Consider the following 25,419-nt stretch of genomic DNA (forward strand, 5'->3'; position numbering starts at 1 on the left):
CTGGGGGAGAAGAGGAAATTAATGATCAGAATTATTAACATTTGAATTGTGAGTGCAGAAATAAACTTGTGTCAAAAAACTTAAACCATCACTGTTGAGATGTAGTGTCATAACATAGACACAGTGTTTTTTAAGGATTGTACATTTTATTATTACATGATTTTATTTATTATTAAATAATACATTATTTGTATGAGTATAAAATACTTTTAATTAATGCATCCTAAATAAACATGAATATAAATACTAATAGTAACCAGACAATTCAGGATTTTGTTTTTCTCCATCAGATAAAATCAAATGATCTTACAGCTTCTCTTTTTTTCTAGGCTGTTTGATTTTATTACTCTTTATCGCTCCCCAGCTCACTGAAACAGACAAACACCAATAAGAAACATTCTCACCCACCTTTTCTTTCTCACTCACCTGACCATCGCTTTCTTTACAGAACGCTGCTTAAACACGCCTTTAAGAAGCTGTGAAAAAAACTAAAAAGGTTTTTTCAAACATCAAGACAGTTTGGTTATTTCAGTTTGATTTAAGGCCATGTTCACACATAGCTGGGTATTTTTAAAACTGAGATTTTAAATTTATTTTTATTTTATAATTATATAATTATTTTATAACAAACAACATATGTGTTAAAAATATCTTTGTCCCCATGAAAACGCATAACTCCCTGCTGGCAGGAGCGTCCCTAATCAACAGCGGGCCAATCAGAAGCCTAGACAAGACCTCATTGGTTTTTGAATTTTTCTAATTTAAATGCAAGAAAACTTTGATGTGTCATTTTGCATGATTAAAGAGATGTATGGCACGCTTTGTTCTGTATTAGAGATCTAATTCCTAAAAGTACTGTTAATTTTGGGTAAGATACAAATGGACTCCCCAAGATATTAACTGATGAGCTTGTGTGCTCGTAGTGGAGGGAGAATTTATTTTACTGACTGTCTCTGCTTTTTACATCCATATTTGTAGATTCTTGGTGGTATTTTTGTATAAAAAAACATAGACATAAGAATTGTTTCATGTGATGCAGGTCACTTGGCATTTGGACAAATAATTTTTGAGTTACAGGACTGTTCTGTTAGTAACTTAGCTTAAATAATTATATTATTGAAAAGAAAAAAAAATCAACATAACTTTTTTTGCATGTACGTAGAGATTTGTAATATACACTTATCTTCTAACCTAGTGTGCGGAGTTTTACTTTAATATAAAAAACATGATCGGTTTTGTTTTTATTGTTAAAAAATAGATGTTGCATACAGGCACTGCATCTGGGTATCATGTTGCAAATTCCACCTTCTAAAAAAAATGTTGAATGTGTTCATCAAATGTGGAAAAATTACAATCAACACTGGCAGTAATAGAAAAGCACTTTATATACACCCAGAGAGGTCTTGCAGAGTCATGCTCCAGATCCGCTTTCGTTTAGACAACGCTAGCAGAGAGAGAGCCATCAGAATGCTTCAATGTTGTGCCCCAAAAGCAAACTATTTGGAGTAGCCAGTAATACTGTTTTTAATCTTTGGAACAGATTTATAAATAACTGTTTCCACTGCTAATCCCCCTTAGCCTGGAAGGTCAAGAACGACAACACCAAGACAAGACAGACAAGTTTAATGGCATAATTTAAAAAATCATACAGAACGTCCTGCATGTGTTGTCAAGCTGTGATCAATAACAGAGGCTTATTCACTTAATATTGAATTTGTGGACCATGAAAGAAAACGAGAGTACCTGGATGGAACCCTCCAAGACCAAGGAGAACATGCAGACTCCACACCCGGATCCTGGAGGCGAAAGTCCTAATCACTATGCCACCCTGGGGCCTCGAATAAACAACATGTTAACAATGTTTATTGACTATTCTATATTCTTATTATTTTAATTATTTATATATAAAATCTTCAAATGATGAACTTTGTGCTCCCTCTACAACCTGTTAATTTTTTTATGTAAGCACAACAGCCTTAGGGCAGTTAAAATATTAATAACATTACAGTACATCCTGATAACGGTGATTTCCTTTTATGAAACTATGGCGACGGGCTTATAGCCAGTGCAACTCATACAAAAGCAGCATCTCACTCATCCGGAAAATCCCACACCCAAAGCAGCTGCACTAAGACGGAAAAGGGGGTGCGGCGCCACAAATCACCGGCTTTGGTTACAACAAATCACCTGCCATCCACCTGTTGACCCTGGCGGCATTGGCCACTGAGTAGTTTGAACAAAGCACGTCACTCATACTGGGCTCTTGTGCTTACAGACTCCGACACCAGCGAGAGCCCCGTTCCTCACACATCCCGGAGCGAAGTCAGCGGCCCTCCCTGCACGTCGTAGCATTTCAACTGAGCCCAGAACGCACCACTTTGGTTGTCTCGTCTGTTCACCTCCCTACAGACAGCTGAGTACCGGTGATTGAGACCCACACGTATAAGTTGCTGGAGTTTCATTTATTCACTTTTTTTGTGGCACTAAGCACGCAAAATAAAGTGCACCTGAGTTCACTGCAACACCGCCTTGTGTCACACTCGTAAATCAAATCGAATTTTCCCATAAGAAATAATAGAAACTTAAATTATTATATATACAGATATATATACATATATATATATATATATAAAGAAACGTCCTCTAAGTTTACTGAAAGTAAAAACAGTTGAAAGTCAATGTGTAAATATTTGTATGAACACTAAAAGAGTCAACACCATAAGACGTAAACTAAAAATGTTTCCAATGTGTCCCTGAATGAAGGGAGGCTCAAAATCAAAAGTACCAGTCAGTATCTGGTGCGGCCACCAGCTGCTTGAAGTACTGCAGTGCATCTCCTCCTCATGGACTGCCTATTGCGGACAGTCTGAGCACTGATGGAGGGATTGTGTGTTCCTGGTGTGACTCGGGCAGTTGTTGTGGCCATCCTGTACCTGTCACGCGGGTGTGATATTCGGATGTACCCATCCTGTGCGGGTGTTGTTACTGTACACATGGTCTTCCACAGCGAGGATGATCAGATGTCCTTCCTGTCTCCCCGTAGCGCCATCTTAGGCGTCTCACGGTGCGGACGTGGCGATTTATCGCCCTAGCCATATCAGCGGTCCTCATGCCTCCCTGCAGCATGCCTAATGCACGTTCACGCAGATGAGCAGGGACCCTGGGCATCTTTCTTTGGGTGTTTTTCACAGTCGGTAGACAAGTCTCTTTAGTGTCCTGCGTTTTTAGAACTGTGACCTTAAATGCCTACTTTCTGTAAGCGACCATTCCACAGGTGCATGTTGAGTAATTGATTATGGTTAATTGAACATGCATGGAAAACATTGTTTAAACCTTTTACAATGAAGATCTGTAAAGTTATTTGGATTTTTACAACATTATTGTTGAAATACACAGTCCTGAAAAAGGGACGTTTCTTTTTTTTGCTGAGTATATATAGATATAGGCTATATATAAGGTTCTGACCTTATTCATTTAACCATAGTTGACAACAACAACAACAACAATACCTCAGCTTTTGAATTTAATAATTTTGAAGGTGAGTTCTTAAGTCTAAATTTTTTATTTCGTAAAAATATAGGAAATAATGTAAATGCAGATAATCCATTCCAGCTGCCCCAAAATGTTACCAATATTATCAATATTATGTTACCAATTTTCCACACTTTTATTTTATATTATGATGCCGAGGCAAATTTCTTGCAATTTTTTTTTCTTAAGGTGAAAATTAACAAGGCTGAGATACCACTTAAATAATAATAATAATAATAATAATAATAATAATAATATAGTTGCAAGAAACAAAGAGCGGGCCCAACAACCTGTGTGTAATATAAGCATGTTCTCTCACACCAACTAACTTCATGTCCTCTCTCACTGCATCCATAAATCTCCTCTTTGGTCTTCCTCTAGACCTCCTGCCTGGCAGTACCAACCTCAGCATCCTTCTACCGATATATTCACCATGTCTCCTCTGAACATGTCCAAACCACATCAATCTGGCCTCTCTGACTTTATCTCCAAAACATCTAACATGGGTTGTCCCTCTGATGAACTCATTCTTGAACCTATCCATCTTTGTCACTCGTAAGGAGAACCTCAACATCTTCAGCTCTGCTACCTCCAACTCTGCCTCCTGTCTTTTCTTCAGCGCCACTGTCTCTAAGCCGTAGAGCATCGCTGGTCTCACCACTGTCCTGTACACCTTTCCTTTCATTCTCACTGATACACTTTTATCGCACAACACACCTGACACTTTTCTCCACCCATTCCAACCTGCCTATACCCGCCTCTTCACCTCCTTTCCACACTCTCCGTTGCTCTGGACCGTTGACCCTAAGTACTTAAAGTCCTGCACCTTCTTTACCTCTGCTCACTGTAGCCTCACTGATTCTCCTGGGTCCCTCTCATTTACACACATGTATTCCGTCTTACTGCGGCTAACCTTCATTCCTCTCCTTTCCAGAGCATACCTCTATCTCTCTAGATTTTCTTCCACCTGTTCCCTGCTCTCGCTACAGAGCACAATGTCATCTGCAAACATCATAGTCCATGGAGACTCTTACCTCATCTGTCATCCTGTCCATCACCAGAGCAAACAAAAACGGGCTTAGATGCAGACCCACCTCACACCTACAGCCTATTTCACCACTGTCTTACAGCTCTCATACTGTACATTTCCCCTTCATTCCTCTGGAATCCTCTCACTCTCCAAGATTTTGGAGACACATATAGGGCTGATATCAGTTTGGGCCCTAAATATTTGTTGAATGTGTTAGTGTGTGTGACATGTGAGAGTGTTAGTGTGTGTGTGTGAGAGAGAAAGATGTGTGTGTGTGTGTGTGTGTGTGTGTGTGTGTGTGTGAGACTGTGTGTTAACATTTGTGATGTGTGTGTGTCAGTGTTAACATCTGTGATGTGTGTTTATATATACAGTGGTGTGAAAAACTATTTGCCCCCTTCCTGATTTCTTATTCTTTTGCATGTTTGTCACACAAAATGTTTCTGATCATTAAACACATTTAACTATTATTCAAAGATAACACAAAATGCAGTTTTAAAATAAAGGTTTTTATTATTTAGGGAGAAAAAACTCCAAATCTACATGGCCCTGTGTGAAAAAGTGATTGCCCCCCTTGTTAAAAAAAACCTTAACTGTGGTTTATCACACCTGAGTTCAATTTCTGTAGTCACCCCCAGGCCTGATTACTGCCACACCTGTTTCAATTAAGAAATCACTTAAATAGGAGCTACCTGACACAGAGAAGTAGACCAAAAGCTCCTCAAAAGCTAGACATCATGCCAAGATCCAAAGAAATTCAGGAACAAATGAGAACAAAAGTAATTGAGATCTATCAGTCTGGTAAAGGTTATAAAGCCATTTCCAAAGCTTTGGGACTCCAGCGAACCACAGTGAGAGCCATTATCCACAAATGGCAAAAACATGGAACAGTGGTGAACCTTCCCAGGAGTGGCCGACCGACCAAAATTACCCCAAGAGCGCAGAGAAAACTCATCCGAGAGGCCACAAAAGACCCCAGGACAACATCTAAAGAACTGCAGGCCTCACTTGCCTCAATTAAGGTCAGTGTTCACGACTCCACCATAAGAAAGAGACTGGGCAAAAACGGCCTGCATGGCAGATTTCCAAGGCGCAAACCACTTTTAAGCAAAAAGAACATTAAGGCTCGTCTCAATTTTGCTAAAAAACATCTCAATGATTGCCAAGACTTTTGGGAAAATACCTTGTGGACCGACGAGACAAAAGTTGAACTTTTTGGAAGGTGCGTGTCCCGTTACATCTGGCGTGAAAGTAACACAGCATTTCAGAAAAAGAACATCATACCAACAGTAAAATATGGTGGTGGTAGTGTGATGGTCTGGGGTTGTTTTGCTGCTTCAGGACCTGGAAGGCTTGCTGTGATAGATGGAACCATGAATTCTACTGTCTACCAAAAAATCCTGAAGGAGAATGTCCGGCCATCTGTTCGTCAACTCAAGCTGAAGCGATCTTGGGTGCTGCAGCAGGACAATGACCCAAAACACACCAGCAAATCCACCTCTGAATGGCTGAAGAAAAACAAAATGAAGACTTTGGAGTGGCCTAGTCAAAGTCCTGACCTGAATCCTATTGAGATGTTGTGGCATGACCTTAAAAAGGCAGTTCATGCTAGAAAACCCTCAAATAAAGCTGAATTACAACAATTCTGCAAAGAGCGACCAAAATTCCTCCAGAGCGCTGTAAAAGACTCGTTGCAAGTTATCGCAAACGCTTGATTGCAGTTATTGCTGCTAAGGGTGGCCCAACCAGTTATGAGGTTCAGGGGGCAATTACTTTTTCACACAGGGCCATGTAGGTTTGGTTTTTTTTTCTCCCTAAATAATAAAAACCATCATTTAAAAACTGCATTTTGTGTTTACTTGTGTTACCTTTGACTAATAGTTAAATGTGTTTGATGATCAGAAACATTTTGTGTGACAAACATGCAAAAGAATAAGAAATCAGGAAGGGGGCAAATAGTTTTTCACACCACTGTACTGTATGTGATGTATGTATGTGTGATTGTGTGTGAGATGTGTGTGTTTGTGTGAGTGTTAAGATTTGTGATGTGTACATGCATATAGGCCGCAGGTGCTGGAAAAAAAAGCATCACACTATGATTTTACTTAATGTGATGTCACTTAATATAATTCCACACAAAGTTATTAATTATTTATTAAGTTTAAGGCATCATCACAGCTGACCCATTTAAGATATCAAGAATCCCGCGACAATTTTGGATCCTCAATGTCTTTAGATCACTTCGGCCCAGTTTGTTGGCGATCCTATAAATTCTCCAGGAGGAGTATATCAAAATCCATCCAATAGCTGGCCCCTTCTTGAGTTGAGCCCAGGACCTGCAGTGAAAGTTGTTTGGCTCAATGAGCTCTAAATGTGTACTGAGTTTCATGTGCATACAGTACGTGCAAGTGTAAATCTCATGTGAAGGCCCCTGAGGGCCACACGACTCTGAGGCATCCTAATGGCAGCAGACTCCAACCTGTCTGCCAATTTTCAAGAGTTTTTGAGCATGTTAAGACCCCAAAAAGCCCAAAATGTTGGTAAAGAAATATCCTTACGAAAACAAGAGGTTCCTGCGCACCCTACAGTGCTTGGGCCCTAATAATAATAGACCAATTGTATTTTCAAGAAGAGTTTGTTCATCCATAATTAAAGCTACACGTTTCCTACTGATCTGCTGGACAGGGTTAAAGCATTATCTGGCAACCCAGGGCAGTAAACGTATAAGGTCTGCCTATGATTGTTAAACAAACGTTTTTGAATAATTTGTATAAAAATTAAACTTTCTTACTTATTTGACAGAAACATATTTTGTTATAAATGTATTTATATGTGCAATGTTTCTTTAACCCATTAGTATATTTACACGTATTACATTACTCATGTATACAGTATGAGAAACAGATACGACATTTGAGTTTGAATTTTTTTCAGGCGACGTCTGTCATGTCATGTATGCATTCGGGCGGGACTAACATCTCCGTGTTTATTACGGTAAGAGGTAGGAGTGTCTGTGTTTTACATGTGGGCGTTGCACAAGATCACATGTCCACATCTACATCCATCATTGGTGCGTAAACTTGATTACCTGCGTGCTAGAGAGAGTACGGTAGTTCACGTTAACCAAAATACAAAAGAAAACGTGTTTTTAAAAAAAAAAACCTAGTCCCGTCTGAATAGGGCTTATGTCTGCAAATGGTGATTATCATGTTTTTTTTTAATAACTGTTGCTTGGGGAAGCAATGCCCTTGGTATGGTTACAAAACCACAAGCGTGTCACGATTTTAACTGCAAGATGCTCAGAGGCCTCATGCAATATTATTCTTGTGGAAACAAGTTTCCTCAAACGTTACACAGAAATATGTTCAGTCCTTATTAACGTTGAGTTTGAATACTGCTATTTTATATTTTAAATTCTTAACAGTTTTCTGATGAAACTTTGGACATCATCTCACCAAGCTTCATGAAGATCTTTATCCAGGAGGCTTTAGTTTGATAAACCCATTATTACGTGAGCCGGGTCACACTTATTACTCCTCTCAGAAATGTTTGCTCTCTAGTTATTATTATCATTATTATTATTATTATTGATTACATGTGAAACAAAATTTGTAATAAATTATTTGCATTGTGTAAATAGCAGAAAATAGTAATAGAAATAAAAGTTCTTTGAGCATCTACATTAGAAGTAAATGCTATAAACGTTTTGGACAGTAATGTCTTTGCATGTGTTTGCGTGAGGCCTCTGCACATCTTCCTGTTATAAGTCTGACACTCTTGTGGTGTTAAAGCCAGATTGGGCATCTTCTGTTTTACATAAACAGCTTTTAGTTCCTGTTTATCTTGACCAAGTCAGTAAGCTTAGTACACACACACACACACACACACACAGAGACCCAACAGTGAGTGTGTGAAGTTCTAACTGAACAAGAGATGAAGACGCTGCACTTGGCTCTGATTCTGCTCTCGCTGTCCGGTATGAAACATCATCTCACTCTTAGACAGAATTATTGTTCAGAGTTTTAACTGTGAACAATAATTCTGATGTTACAGTGTGTACACTCAGGTACTGGATTACACACTTGCACTAACGCATTATACTTTATAATGTTATGAATAGTTTGATTTCAATCTGATGAAAGATGTCTAATGATCAAGTAAGTTTGATCATTAGACATAAGTAAGTTTCAGTTTGGTCAAGTCAATAACGTGAATTAATTAGGAAATAAACATAATATTAGTCTTCATTTAAGTTATTAAAATTGCTAAAGTGCACTTTTAAGATGATAGTGACACACGGGCATTGCTAGACATGAAGCTCTGCTAGAAACACACACCCCTGCTACTGAAACATGTGTTTTTCCTCGCATGTCTGTTATGTGCACGAAACATGCTAATGTAGTATAAGGACTTCCCTTGCTTAGCACACTCTTACTGACACACTGATAAAACTACTGTATATATATCTTTTCCACAATGATAAAAATGCATGCAGTTTTTAAGCAAATATATATTTTTTTGTGATCTCCTTTATTCTCCATGTATTTCTCTACACAGGTGTTCTCACTCAGGACAGTAGATGGGGTGTGAATTATACGGATAATCCGATCTGTGCTGTGAGAGGATTCAGTGTCTCCATTCCCTGTAGTTATTATTATCCAACATCAAATCCCAACATTCAGGTGAAACAAAGGCTTTGGTGCTCAATGAACTCAAACACAGATTATGGGTGTCATGGCCCTCCGTATGTTTATGACAGCTCATCAAACACCAAGTCAGACTTTGAGTACGTTGGAGACGACAAATCAAACTGCACTTTGTTAATCCACAATGTACAGTTCAGTTATTCTGGAGAGTACAAATTCAGATTTATAACTGATGAGCCCAGTGACAGATGGACAGGACAACCTGGAGTGACTCTACAAACTGGAGGTAAAATTTTATAATTCAAATAAAAATCCTAAATTATGCATTATCTTTATAATTTAATTTTTTCACACCTACAGAAAGATGCTGATTCAATTCAATTAAATTTTATTTGTATAGCGCTTTTAACAATTGACATTTTCGCAAAGCAGCTTTACACAATCAAATAATTATTTAAGTTCGTATAAAATGTAAATGTGTATAAATCAAAATGATATGATTGTCCCTGATGAACAAGCCGAGGGCGACGGCGACAGGGGCAAGGAAAAACTCCCTGAGATGGTACAGTAATAGGAAGAAACCTGTGTTAATCACATGTGTATCCATCTAATCTTTATTATTCAATACCACATGTTTATCTGTGTGTAAAATCCTGTCTGACTGACATGGTGTCTTTCCTGCTCTCTGAAAAAGATTTAAAGGTGTCACTAATCAGGCTCAGTGGAAACGGAACCCTTAAACAAGGAGACTCGTTAAATCTGACGTGTGATGTGAACTGCACACACAGTTCCTCACAGTTTGTGTGGTCTAAGAACAACGAGCAGTTAAACACATCAGGACCCGTTCTTCACTTTCCTGCTCTAACCGTGAGGGATTCTGGGAATTACACCTGCACTTGGAAAACCAAGGAGACGTCAGGATCTAAAACCATCAGCCTTCAGGTCGAGGGTGGGTCCGTCTGCTCACAACAGTCTTTTCAGTCTGGAAATAAAGACAGTAATATTGATCATGATGTGACTCTGCTGTAGTGAGTGACTTCAGTTAAACATTCACATGTTAAATAATCTTTCTCTTCTTTATCACTTAAAGATCCGTGGTTGATCTGGATGATTGTTTTAGTGACAGCTGCAGTGATTTTGATCGTCATCTTAGGAGCTGTGATTTACAACAGGAGGTAAAACTCTGCATGTTTCCACACATTACAATCTACACAGTGAGAAATAAAATCACATCCTGTGTTGGACTTTAATCGAGTCTCAGGATTCAGTTTCAGTTGTAGATTTTTAGCTCTACTTGATAACAGTTGAAGTGGAGTTTACTGCAATATTTAACACACACAGTATTGTTCCTTACTCTGTTTAAATGAGATGTATGAGATCACAGTGTGTATTCTAGGGCATGTCCATGTGCACTGTGTGTTTTCCTGCTTCTATTAGGAGGAAGTTTAAAGCTGCAGAAGAAAACAGGGGGGAAAGTGGAGAGAAAACACAGGTAGGAGCTTTTCACACAAATGACTTTTATGAATTGACTTTTAAAAAGTGTAGTACACATGCAAAGTTTTAGGAATTTATATATACACTGCCATACATACAGTATAAACGATAGTATGTTAAAGCACTGTATGACAACCTAAGGTTATGTAAATTATAAATAATTTTTGTTTAAATATATTGTACCTCAAATTTATTTATTTGTACTTTACAGACTTTGGCAACAGCACTTGTAACACTTTATCATCAACATTTTATATATTGTTGAATAAATAATGCAGTTGAATATACTTTAGTTCATGTACATCTGACTATGGTAAGAAATTTCCTAACAGCATGCTGAACTATAATTCAAGAGATAACTTAAATCAGACTTATTACTTAAAAATATATATTTTAAAAAACACACAGCCATGTAAAATTTATGGGAAATGTGTTTGTATTACTTAAGCTTAATGAGAAATGATGACCTGAGCACAGCACAGTTCAGGGTTTCCTAAGTGTGTTTTTATTGTGACTCGTTTGTGCCAGTATTTCTCTTCAGGGTTCTCAGTTCTGCTGTATTTTAAGACTATTTTGTCATGTATTTTAGTCAGTACATTCAGTAAAGGCATTTAAAGCTCTGGGCAAACAGGATAACCTGGCCTGGTTTTTAATCGATTACTTTGCAGTAGGTTTTGTCTTAAGAATAGTTTTGCTTGGTGGTGAGGAGGAAGTTCTCCAAAAACTGAGAAGTGTCCTCATGGGGTAAAGGTGTGAACATGTCTGATGACACCGCACCTGCTGAGGATCGACCCACATTTACCCACATTTGCCGAGATAACTATAAAGCAACCTATAAAGTGCGTCCGTTTCATGTAGCACATTCACAAAATACTTAGCTGCAGTTTTCATTAAAGAACCGTTGTTTACATTTACATTACATTTAGTCATTTGGCAGACGCTCTTATCCAGAGCGACTTACATTTTTATCTCATTACACATCTGAGCAGTTGAGGGTTAAGGGCCTTGCTCAAGGGCCCAACAGTGGCAACTTGGTGGTTGTGGGGTTTGAACCTAGGATCTGCCGAACCGTAGTCCAGTGCCTTAACCACTGAGCTACCCCTGACCATTGTTGTGACATTGACACCTGCTTCCTGTATGGTCCTGTCCGCGGGCCAGCAGGATATCAACTGATTATCAACTGAACATGATTTTCAGATGATCTTTATATTAATTTTAACACCATGTTTAAAATAAATGGGATTAGCTTATGTTACATAAACTGGAGCTGAAACTGGAGCAATACATCAGCCATAACATTATGATCCCTGAGAGGTGAAGGGAATAACATGAATTATTTAGTTACAGTGGCACATAGAAATGTGGAATATAATGTCCAGATATATCTGCACAGTCTGAAGTTTGTTGCAATTGTATTTCACTATTGTTGTACTTGTACAACCATGCATGTGACAAATAAAATTCTTGAACCTTGAATCCATTAGGCAGCAAGTGAACAGTTAGTCCCTGAAGTCAATGTGTTAAGGGCTTAAAAATGGACAAGTATAATGATGCGAGTGACTTTGTTAAAGACAAAGTGTAATGGCTAAACGACTGTGCCAGAGCTACTCCAAAACTGTGGGATGTTCCTGATCTGCAGTGGTCAGGACCTACCAAAAGTGGTACAAGGAAGGAAAACTAGTGAAGCTAGGACTGGGTCATGAGCTGCCATGGCACACTTATGCATGTGGGGAGAAAGACTGCTGAAAAAGTGAACTTTGGGTCTGATATGAAGGTGTCAGAACACACAGGGCATCACAGTTTGTTGTGTATAGAGCGGAGTAGCTGCTAACCGGTCAGGGGGCTCATGCTGAACCACGTCCACCACTATAAGTGCCTACAACGTGAATGTCAGAACTGGACAAAGAAGCAAGGGAGGCAATGGTCTGATGAATCAGGTTTTCTTTTACATCATAATGGCTAAGTGTGTGTGTGTGACTTACCTGGGGACGAGAATGTACCAGGATGCACTATGGGAGAAAGTTTAGCAAAGACGCAGTGTGATGCTTTGGGCATCTTTCAACACATTAAAATCTACAGTATACAGTGAAAAATAAAATCACGACCTGTGTTAGAGACACATTTTAGTTGTAGATCTTTAAATCTACTGGACACAGTATGCTTCCTTACTCTGTTCAAATGTATTAGATCACAGAGTGTAAATTAGGGCTTCAACACATACCATCTACCTACTGTGAACACTGCTACAGAGCAAGGTACAACCCTTCATGGAGAACGGGTTCCATGATGGCAGTGGCCTCTTTCAGCAGGATAATGTGCCCTGACACTGCAATGATGGTTGAGGAACATAACATCAAATAATTGTTGAAAAGTTAAATAATTCTTTAAAATGTGTAAAGCTGCTTTGCAACCATGTCAGTTGTTAAAAGCGCTAAACAAATAAAAAGTGAATTTAATTGAACACATTTTTGGTGTTGACTTGGCCTCCAAATTCAAATTATTTTAATCCTATTCAGTGTCTGTGCGATTTGCTGGAAAAACAAGTCTGAACCATAGAGGCCCACCTCACTTACCAGACCTAAAGGATCTGCTACAAGTGAACAGTTCGTTCCTGAAGTTAATGTGTTGAAAGCATAAAAAAAAAAATGGACAAGCATAACGATGTGAGTGACTTTGACATGGGACAATAGCTAAATAAAAGAAAAATCAATTTACTGCAATATTTAGCACAGTTAGATTGAGAGGACGATGTTTCCAGTCAGTGAGATCCGCTGTGAGTATGAGGAAGTGCCGAGTCAGCATGTGTAAAGTGTGAGTGTGATGATTGTAGATGATGAGTTTGAGTCCGTGATGTCTGTGATTAAAACAAAAGGTTGGTAAATAGGAAATGGTGGTGATAAGAAATCGGTAACAGGTGAGCTTGGAGCAATGAATAAGGAGACAAAAGACATGGATGGGATGGAGTATGGAACGGGAGTGCTCAGGTCATCATGGCTTTGCTTGACACAAGGGCGTGACCTGGCATGTTGTTACATGGCATGATGTTATAAGGCTTACTGGCTTTTTCCCCACACTGCTGTACATTAGAACTGGTGGTGTGTGTGTTGTGTTATTACAGAAGAAGCCACAGTTACACCAAGGTTCTCAAGATCTTTATGAAGAAACGCTGAACAAAGAGGAAGTGACTTACGTGTCTGTCAGAAAAAAAGCAAAGACCAAAGGGTAAGTAAATGATGCAATATATAGTGGAGTTTACTTTTAATCTTCACTACTAATGTGATATTTTTGCTCTTTTACCCTCTCCAAGTTCGCTGGTCACAGCAGATCTAAACCAAGTTCCTCAGTCTAGTGAAGTGTTAGACCAAGGAGGAGTGACTTATGCGTCTGTGGGCATCAAAACCAAAAAGAGAACCAAACAGTAAGCATGAAAACATCCAACTTTACTAATCAATTGCTTTAAAAAGTATCATGTGATTTAAGCTGTTATGGAAAACAGGGCCGTAAAAAGAGAGAGAGAGAGAGAGAGAGAGAGAGAGAGAGAGAGAATTGTAAAAGCTGTGTGTATTATCTCTGTTCAGTCTGTGTTTAGCAAAATATATTGAACCTCTCATATCTTTAAGTGTGTTAGTGAGAAAGCACAAAGTGTGGTGTAAAAGCAGTCTAACAGAATGTGTGTGTGATAAACAGGTGTGTGTGTAATTTCAGGCGTGTCCACACTGAGCAGCAGGAGGAGGACGATTCTGTAATCTACAGCACTGTGAAAACGGCCTGATGACTAATCCTGTCCAAACGCGGCTTTAGAAACAAGATTTTCTGATTTTGATCATTACTGTTTAATGCAGTAGTTTTTTTTTATGATATAAAATGCCGAGCTGCAACTGTTGCATTCATCAGCAAGTTGTGACAATCGAGGAAATGTGTATATATATAGGAATTTTTTTTTTCATTGTACAAGGTAATGTAAATATCAGAGGTGGAAATTAACGAATTAGATTTACTCACGTTACTGTAATTGTGTATTTTTTTGTGTGTACTTCTAAAGTTTTTAAAATCTGTAATTTTACTTTTACTTAATTATGTTTTGTTTGAAGTATTGTACTTTACTACAATTTAAATCATATTCGCTACTGAGTAAAAAATAAATAAATGAAAATTAATAAAAATAATGTAATGGGGAAGGAAAAGAATTGCACCCCGGACACCACTGCACTGATTGATTGATGGAGAACAAACGTTTAATTAACAAGAACGAAATGCCATTACATTCTTATATTTAAACCCCTGGACACTGTCACGCCCACTACTATACTGTATACCACATCATGTATATACTGTATGTTGCCCTTTTAAGAGTTGCTATCCCTCCCAGAGTGTGTGGAGTTGTGTGTGTGTGTGTGTGTGTGAGAAGGAGAAAGTGGTGTGCTGCTCACCCCCGAATGCTCTATTCTTTCACTTTTTTCTTTACTTTATCTTTATGTTTTGTATTATAACTTTGTGACGCTGAAAGAGGCGATAAAGGTTTTGGGCTGAACGTTATTCTTGGCTCTTTTTTCTCTCGGCTATTCGACGCAAAGAGTCACACCATATTTAAGTGACCACTTTGATTTCAAAGACGCACGAAAGCAACAGCTTTACTATGCAAAGGTCTTCCTTCAATTAAAAACAACTAGTTTAAGATTCACATCCGCTTGTCTTTTTTAAACCATGCTAGAATCCCCCCCCCCACCCCCGCTGTTAAATAAAGTAACTGTGTAAGTTTAGTACAACTAAAGTAATTTTAGTTGTACTTCAGTAGGATTTCACTGAAGTAACAGTACATCTATTTGAGTCCAAAAGTTTATTACTCTTTCCACCTCTGGTAAATACTGTGTAAATGATATGCGTGGTTTAACAAAAGAGACTGGAAGTGTTTACTAAATACGCCGTGTGTACAGACAAGTATGTGTTAGTCTCTGATACAAAAACCTACATTTATAAAAAGCAGTAAATGATCATAAATCAGAAGCTGTTTCTAAATCATGGCTGCTTTAATTTGTGTTAACCCCCAGATGCCTCCTGAGATCAGCAGTTTAAAGCTTTAAACCATTTTAACACAAATATAAAGAAACCACAATGTCTTTATAAACCTTATTTGCCCATCACTAGCGTTTAACTACCCCGTACCCAGCCCTTAAACAGGACAGACGAAGGTGGAACCGACTGCCCCAAGTTATAATATAATATAATTATATATATTATAAATAATAAACCGAGAGCGCTGATTGGTTTACACGTCTGGATTTGAAGTTAGGACCTATCGGACATGAACAGAGAGGAAAGAGCTCATACAGCACAACAACTTTAAGGTAAGTAACCAATATTTAACTTAATTTTGAAGGTTTGTGGATAAATTTGCATGTTCCACACATTCATGTAACCTTTTTATGAGGCTTTCCTGTGCCCCATCTTTTGCTCCATTTATAACCTAATGCAAAATGCAGTTTTTCATTGAAATTTAAATATAGTGTAATAACACCATGCTTCCCCGAACACACCCACCCACCCACCCACACACCATATGATATTCTGCGATCTCATTTTAGATAGATAAATAGATAGATAGATACTTTATTAATCCCAACAGAAATTCAACACAGACATGTTGTAGATGTGATTGTACACTATATATCTTACATACACTCACCTACAGGATTATTAGGAACACCATACTTATACGGTGTTTGACCCCCTTTCGCCTTCAGAACTGCCTTAATTCTACGTGACATTGATTCAACAAGGTGCTGAAAGCATTCTTTAGAAATGTTGGCCCATATTGATAGGATAGCATCTTGCAGTTGATGGAGATTTGTGGGATGCACATCCAGGGCACAAAACTCCCGTTCCACCACATCCCAACGATGCTCTATTGGGTTGAGATCTGGTGACTGTGGGGGCCATTTTAGTACAGTGAACTCATTGTCATGTTCAAGAAACCAATTTGAAATGATTAGAGCTTTGTGACATGGTGCATTATCCTGCTGGAAGTAGCCATCAGAGGATGGGTACATGGTGGTCATAAAGGGATGGACATGGTCAGAAACAATGCTCAGGTAGCCCGTGGCATTTAAACCATGCCCAATTGGCACTAAGGGGCCTAAAGTGTGCCAAGAAAACATCCCCCACACCATTACACCACCACCACCAGCCTGCACAGTGGTAACAAGGCATGATGGATCCATGTACCCATTCTGTTTGAGCCAAATTCTGACTCTACCATTCGAATGTCTCAACAGAAATCGAGACTCATCAGACCAGGCAACATTTTCCAGTCTTCAACTGTCTAATTTTGGTGAGCTTGTGCAAATTGTAGCCTCTTTTTCCTATTTGTAGTGGAGATGAGTGGTACCCGGTGGGGTCTCCTGCTGTTGTAGCCCATCCGCCTCAAGGTTGTGCGTGTTGTGGCTTCACAAATGCTTATGTTATTTCAGTCAAAGTTGCTCTTCTATCAGCTTGAATCAGTCGGCCCATTCTCCTCTGACCTCTAGCATCAACAAGGCATTTTCGCCCACAGGACTGCCGCATACTGGATGTTTTTCCCTTTTCACACCATTCTTTGTAAACCCTAGAAATAGTTCCGCGTGAAAATCACAGTAACTGATCAGATTGTGAAATACTCAGACCGGCCCGTCTGGCACCAACAACCATGCTACGCTCAAAATTGCTTAAATCACCTTTCTTTCCCATTTTGACATTCAGTTTGGAGTTCAGGAGATTGTCTTGACCAGGACCACACCCCTAAATGCATTGAAGCAACATGTGATGGGTTGATTAGATAATTGCATTAATGAGAAATTGAACAGGTGTTCCTAATAATCCTTTAGGTGAGTATATACTTAGTATACACAGGGTAATGTGAGAACTGATCAGACATTTTTAATGCAATGCTAACGACAAAAACCTACAAAATCTAGAAGAAAAAAAAACCCTACAAAATCTAGAAGCATATAAATAAAGCATATAAATTACAAGTTACGTATAGTTGCAGGTCCAACCTAACATCAAATTCCCTCCGATTCTCCAACACTGCTTCCCTCGTTCCACCATCTCTCAGGGATCAAGGAAGACATTTATCCAGACCCTTTTCTGTTCTGAAACGAACTTCCCCTAGATGTCTGTACAGCAGAGTCATTGACAATCTTTAAACGACGACATATCTGTTTCTTCAATACTTGGACTAATCCCCCTATCAATGAGATTTAAATGTCTACCAGGTTTTACACGTATAAGCGTAAGTGTGTATGAGCTATTAAGCAAAATCTGGTGTGGAGGTCCTGTGCCATAACCAGGGCCCAGCCATTTAGGTGTCCTAATAGCAGTAGAAAAGGAAATTAAATTTAAAAAATTGTATTGAATTTGGGAATGCCAGTTAGATTAATCTGCGTGTCTTTGGATTGTGAGAGAAAACCAGAGTTCCCAGAGGAAAACCCACCAAGCACGGAGAGAAAAGGCAAACTCCATGCACACAGACCCTGATGATGCAAGGTGACAGTGCTAACCACTACACCAGCATGCTGGTCTTTGACTTCTTGTAATGAAATCTCCCCTTATTTTATATGCAGTCAGTGGCTGTATGTGACAGTTTAATCCTAAAGTACTATTTCACTTCAAAACTGCGCTTAATGACCAGATCTGCTGCTAAATATAAATAGTGAAATTAGTGCAGTTGTATTTACTGTATGTGTTTCTGCTTTTAGTATCCTGAAATAATAGACAATAGTTAAAGTGAATAAAACTACAGAATTTGTAGCTATATAATGTTTAGACACAAGCTCTGTGTTGCGTGTGTGTGTGTGTGCGAAAAATATTCACCTCTCGTTCTCTACCTTTTCTAATAGTTTGACACTCTTGTGGTCTTTTATATTCTTTTCATCCAGAAAGTGCTTTTAGTTCTGATTTATCATTAGCGAGTCAGTGAACTCAGTACACACACTGACAGACCCAACACTAAGTGTGCAAAGTTCAATTCAATTAACCTGAATGGCAACAGACACTGACTCCTTCTGTACATTTAACCTCTGACCTTTAAAACACTTAGAAACACTTTTCATATCATCATGAAAAGAATAGCGTGTTTGTTTTTTTGTGTCAGTTTATTTTTAAATAATGTACAAAATAAATATGAAAAATCATTTTTAATATATCCTAAATAATAAGAATACAGATATTTATAGTAATCATGCTATTCAGGATTTTTTTTACCTTTCATCTTACAGCTTATCTTTCTCTCATCTGCCTACTTTGCTCACACTTTATTGGTTTGTGACGATAACTCAGTCGGGCAAGCAAGACATAAACAAGTGTTCTTTTATTCACTGAATTGGGAAACCCTGAAACCTGGTTCAGATCATGAAAGCATTGTGAACAATGATCATTGTGCTGGACCATGTTCTATTGGAAGCTTTTATGATGCCAGATCCCGGGGCTTGGTGGAGACGCAGATTGACGATCACACCTAGTGTGGTTTTAATGTCATACCACACAAAGTGGGTGAGCCCCGGTTCCATGGAGAACACACCCTCAAAGTTGTCTATAAGCTTGTTTAATTCAATTCTTTTCCTTGTTGCACTAGGCTGCATCCCTTTGCCCTAAAAGAGAGAGTGATGAGAGCTGAGACAATCTGTGTTGATTTAACCAACTATATTACAAATGAACGAGATATAATTCGCTGCTTTTTCTCTTTCATGGTTTTTACAGTTGGTTGGTTACTGGCCCCACTCATTCTATGATGATATAGGGTCTTTGCCATCGAGGCAGGAAATTATAATTAGTGCTGGAATGTAGCAACAATACTGCTGTGTTTGTAAATGAATAAAAACATGGCTCGCGGGCCCACCATCACATCACATATAAAAACATTAACAAGATGTGATTTCATTTGTGATTTTGCAAAACGCTATAACTCCGCCTCCTACAGTTTTGCCACAAAAAATAAATCAGCCTGGAGCTGTATTCACTATAATTTAGGTTTGCTATTTAGTATCAACAAGTTGCGGTTTAGAGTTCACGGCCTTAGTCATTAACAGATTTTTCCTTAGAACCTACCTAATAATTGTTCACGGAACCCCACGCAATTTCGTGAGACACGTGTAAAATCTATCTTTTCATCCTACTGTATGTTTTCAGCTGATTACGTATGTAGCACTGATAAGCAGGCTGCATTGCTGATTGTAAGACACTAGCAGTTCACTCAGGTACTGCGGCCGAGACCATTTAATGCTTTATATGTCAAGAGTAGTATTTTAAAATCAATGCAAAATTTCACAGGGAGCCAATGGAGTGAAGATAAGATAGGGGTGATGTGCTCATATCTTCTGGTTCTAGTGAGGACTCTCACTGCTGCATTCTGGACTAGCTGAAGCTGCACTGAGGTCGAGTAACAAGTACAGTGATGCAACCCTGATCAGAGGCCAATAGGAGGTCATTTACTACTTTAACGAGTGCTGTCTCTGTGCTGTGATGAGGCCTAAATCCTGACTGATACAGTTCATGTATGTTGTTTCTATGTAGATATGAGCATAGCTGCTGTGATGCTCTTTTCCAGAATCTTAGAGATAAAGGGGGGGGGGGTTTGATATTGGCCTGTAACTGGACCGCTAACAAGGGGTAAAGGTCAGGTTTCCTAATTAGCAGTTTAATAACTGCTGATTTAAAGGATTTAGGAACATAACCAATGCTGAGTGAAGAGTTAATTATTCTCTACAGGGGTTCTGTTATTGCTAGAACTACAGTATATGCTTAAGAAAAAGTGTTGGTAAAGCATCTAATATACAAGTTGATGAATTTGCAGAAGAGATGAGTGAAATTAGACTCAGGTTCTTTAGACATAACACACACTCACATAATCTTCTAACATAACACACACTCAATCTTCATACCTACAGTAACACACACAGTCAGGAATCTAACATAACATACAGGTTCTCTACAGATACAGGTTCTCTACCCATACAATAACACACATACAGGTTCTCTACACAACACACACATGATCTTTTCTACGTAACACACACACTCCGGTTCCTTTAACAGAACACACAGGTTCTCTACACATAACATACACAGGGCCTTCTAAGCAGAGGCGTAGCCATAGGGCAGGCAAGACAGGCAATTGCCTGGGGCCCCGCATTTTGAGGGGCCCCAACAGCTGACAATCTGAAATGTCATTATTAAAAACATACACGCAACATGGAGCAGTATATATCCACTTCCCCTCTAGAGGGCTCCCCCTCACGTTACACTGGATGTGCTTGCTATTTCTTCGTGCCGCGGTTTGGCACGAAGAAATAGCTGGCACAGCAGCGCTTATTACTGGGCTTTTTTAAAAATGAAAAGGACTTATTTATCTGGCAGCCAAAAGCGGGAAAAATTACAAGAGGAGGAGGAAAAGAGGAAACGTGACAGCGGTAAGTTAAGTGATGGCGATAATGATCATTGATGACTTAATGATGATTATATGACAAACCTGTGTTTTTGTTGTTTTTCATTTAATAATTTTCTAGATTGTCTAATCTCTAATAGAGTTACTGGCTAGGGTTACACATACTGTAGCAGCAGCATGTGTTTTATGCAGGTATTAATAGGCTGCAGTAGGTGATAATGTGAATCAGGTGAACATCACCACTTGGGAAGTTTTGGTTACTGTGTTTTGCTGCCAGTGGAGAGCTCACAAAACTATTTAAATAAATATCAGTACATTTACTTATTCACCTCACTTATTTAGCTCTTCTACATTAAAATAATTGAGTTAACATAATTAGTTGTCAACCAACAATGAACTAATTGTTAATAAACTGTACATTAAATTAAAACAATTAAAATGCTATATCATATATATCAAAAATCATATATTTCTGCATTCAGGAGCGTTGCTTAAGTTCCTGTCTAAAGACAGGGAGAGACACTAGAAACAACGGGAAAACCTAGAAACAAGAGGACAGAAGACACAATAAACAGTACTCACGTCATACAGAAGTTAAAGTAAATGCACGTATCTACATATAACAAAGAGCCCAAGCCTTCAGAGCCAGTTTAAACATAAATCCCTTCATAAACTAAACTAAACAAAACAAAACAAAAGGCCCACTAGACAGTCTTAATGCTCAACCCAGTTTCCCAGAACTAACAGCTTTTTATAATGTCTCTAATTGGCTGTCTTGGCGCAGGTGAGCTCCTTCCTCACCTGACCGAGGTGCCTTCTGGGAAACTGGAGTCTTCCAACAAAACTACAAACAAAAAATAATCATGGTCACAGTGCCCTCTGGGGGCAGTCCCTTACACATCCTGATAACAGTAAGCATTAAAGGACGGATAACGGTGCTATGGAAGGTGAATGAATTTATTAACATTGTTTAAAGCTAACACAACATTAGGAACATTAAGATGTTCAATAATTTTATACAATTTCCAAATAAAATATTCAATATGCAATTATTAAGTTACATTTCTGAGGTACTGACCTCAATCCCTTTAACAATAGTTAATAATAATAATAATAATAATAATAATAATAATAAAGTGCAATTTTATTTCCAAGCAAGGTTTGTGTATCCATAATTAAAGCTACAGTATGAGTGTATGGGGTTAAAGTATTATCTGGCAACCTATCCAAGATTCATTATCCCAACCCACAGCAAAGTGAGTGTACAGTACAGTATAGGCAGGTCGGCCTATGATTGTTGAACACTTAACGTTTATGTACAGATATTTTTGTATAAATGGAACTTATTACTTATTTGACAGAAATACATTTTTTTAATAAATGTATATGTACAATGCTTCTTTAACCCATGAGTATATTTACACGTATTACATGTATGGGAAACAGATATAATTTATATGTGAGCAATATTATATATAATTTATGCAGTGATTTCAAGTGCAAGATCCTCAGAGGCCTCCTGCAACATTTTTAACTTTCTGTGTGAACTTCCTTCAAACTTCACACAGAAATATGTTTACTTCTTATTGAGAATATAATTAAATATTACGTATAAATTAAGTATTTAGAATACTGTTTAAAAAATACTCTTTTTATGACTTTCTGCTATAAATAACAACTATGGATGTTTAATAATTATAATTATAATAATAATGGGATTATTAATCTATGATTATTATTTAAACATTATTTAGATTAGTATTCTGAAAACAGTATAAAACACGACTACAACAAAAAAACATTCTTTGTGCATCTAAATTAGAAGTAAACGCTATAAATGTTTTGGACGGCGATGTCTTTGTTTAAGGGAGACGATATTGCGTGAGGCTTCTGGCCATCTTCCTGTTATAACACTTGACACTCTTGTGGTGTTAAAACCCTTCTGTTTTGCACAAACAGCTTTTAGTTCTCATTTATCTTGACCAAGTCAGTGAGCTCAGTACACACACACACACACCCACACACACACAGACCCAACAGTGAGTGTGTGAAGTTCTAACTGAAGAAGAGATGAAGACGCTGCACTTGGCTCTGATTCTGCTCTCGCTGTCCGGTATGAAACATCATCTCACTCTTAGACAGAATTATTGTTCAGAGTTTTAACTGTGTGCTGATTGATGTTACAGTGTGTTCACTCAGTTACTGGACACACACACACACACACACACACACACACACACACACATTATACTGTATAATATTATAAACTGATTTCATTCTGATGAAAGTTTTTTTTAATGATTTAGTATTTAGTAATAAGTAAGTTTTAGCTCTCAAATCAATACCATAAAAGTTAATTAAAAATTAAACACAACATCAGTACTTAATAAAATGTTTTAAATTGCTAAAGGAGCACTGTTAAGATCATAGTATGACTCATGGGGATTGACAGACATGAAGCGCTCCATGGACACAGGCTTCTGTTACTCAAACCATTTTTTGTCTGTTACATGCAAAGAAAATGTGCTACAGTATAAGAACTTCCCTTTCTTAGCACAAACTGTTAAAACCATTCTATATTTCCTTTTTTTCTCTTTACAGTATTTTCAAATGATAAAAATTTTGCTTTTTTAGAGAAAAGAACATTTCAGTAATTTAAGTGATCTCTCATCACACTTGTTTATGATTGTTTTTTTGTTTTTTCACAGATGGTTCAATTTTATCCTCCCAGGTTTACATTACTATACATGTTGGACAGTTTTTAACCCAATTCAATCATTTAAATGTTTTATTTTCTTGATACAACACAATAACTTGACCCTTTATATTTACATTTTTATTTAATTTTTGTAGACAGGGTATGTACAACGTGTTTTTGGGTTACATGACCAGGAAAGTTTTAAAGAGCATTTTTTATTTTAAATAAAAAAGTATTTGTGAAAAAAGAAATGAATATCTATTAAGTAAATTATTATTGTGCTAGTTTGTGATCACAAACATGCCAATACAGTACACATGAGTTGGAATAACACACATCTTTAAACCTATAAATCACTGAACTTTTATTATTCTCCATGTATTTCTCTACACAGGTGTTCTCACTCAGGACAGTAGATGGGATGTGAAATATCATGTTAATCCGATCTGTGCTGTGAGAGGATTCAGTGTCTCCATTCCCTGTAGTTATTATTATCCAACATCAAATCCCAACATTCAGGTGACACAAACGCTTTGGTGCTCAATGAACTCAAACAGAGATGTGTGTGAAACCCCTCCGTATGTTTATGACAGCACATCAAATATCACATCAGACTTTGAGTACGTTGGAGACGACAAATCAAACTGCACTTTGTTAATCCACAATGTACAGTTCAGTTATTCTGGAGAGTACAGATTCAGATTTATAACTGATGTGCCCGGTGGCAGATGGACAGGTAAACCAGGAGTGAATCTACAAACCGCAGGTAAAATGTAATTATTGAAATAAAAATAAAAAATATTCATTATCTGCATAATTTAGTTTTTCTTAAATAAAGGAATACATTAAATAACTTTAACAGCAGCTTTAATTTAAACAAGAATGCTAATTTATCTGCTATTTATTATTTAATAATACATGTCTATCTGTGTCTGTCTGACTGACGTGGAGTCTTTCCTGCTCTCTGAAAAAGATTTAAAGGTGTCACTAATCAGGCTGAGTGGAAACGGAACCCTTAAACAAGGAGACTCGTTAAATCTGACGTGTGATGTGAACTGCACACACAGTTCCTCACAGTTTGTGTGGTCTAAGAACAACGAGCAGTTAAACACATCAGGACCCGTTCTTCACTTTCCCGCTCTAACCGTGAGGGATTCTGGGAATTACACCTGCACTTGGAAAACCAACGAGACGTCAGGATCTAAAACCATCAGCCTTCAGGTCGAGGGTGGGTCCGTCTGCTCACAACACTCATGAAGTTTAAATATCAGTCTGGAAATAAAGACAGTAATATTGATCATGATGTGACTCTGCTGTAGTGAGTAACTTCAGTTAAACATTCACATGTTAAATAATCTTTCTCTTCTTTATCACTTAAAGATCCGTGGTTGATCTGGATGATTGTTTTAGTGACAGCTGCAGTGATTTTGATCGTCATTTTAGGAGCTGTGATTTACAACAGGAGGTAAAACTCTGCATGTTTCCACACATTACAATCTACACAGTGAGAAATAAAATCACATCCTGTGTTGGACTTTAATCGAGTCTCAGGATTCAGTTTCAGTTGTAGATTTTTAGCTCTACTTGATAACAGTTGAAGTGG

At 38.0% G+C, this 25,419-nt stretch overlaps 1 protein-coding gene across 1 annotated transcript; it reads left to right on the forward strand.

Annotated features, from left to right (window-relative positions):
- Window positions 1-8,494: 8,494 nt before the first annotated feature.
- LOC128513805 (myeloid cell surface antigen CD33-like) lies at window positions 8,495-14,473 on the forward strand. The gene is made up of 8 exons (XM_053487353.1): window positions 8,495-8,537; window positions 9,119-9,493; window positions 9,902-10,156; window positions 10,298-10,382; window positions 10,645-10,699; window positions 13,820-13,923; window positions 14,009-14,119; window positions 14,407-14,473. The coding sequence occupies exons 1-8, from the start codon at window positions 8,495-8,497 to the stop codon at window positions 14,471-14,473; spliced, it is 1,095 nt and encodes a 364-aa protein (XP_053343328.1).
- Window positions 14,474-25,419: the final 10,946 nt, after the last annotated feature.

Source organism: Clarias gariepinus, chromosome 26 (genome assembly GCF_024256425.1).
Source record: "Clarias gariepinus isolate MV-2021 ecotype Netherlands chromosome 26, CGAR_prim_01v2, whole genome shotgun sequence".
Taxonomy (NCBI): Eukaryota; Metazoa; Chordata; class Actinopteri; order Siluriformes; family Clariidae; genus Clarias; species Clarias gariepinus.

What these genes read in the sequence shown, in the direction of transcription:
- LOC128513805 (XM_053487353.1), top strand. Translation starts at nt 8,495, where the DNA reads ATGAAGACGCTGCACTTGGCTCTGATTCTGCTCTCGCTGTCCG. An exon ending in CATCAGCCTTCAGGTCGAGG is followed by an intron (nt 10,157 to 10,297) that starts GTGGGTCCGTCT and finishes TATCACTTAAAG; the next exon opens with ATCCGTGGTTGATCTGGATG. An exon ending in AAAAAAGCAAAGACCAAAGG is followed by an intron (nt 13,924 to 14,008) that starts GTAAGTAAATGA and finishes ACCCTCTCCAAG; the next exon opens with TTCGCTGGTCACAGCAGATC.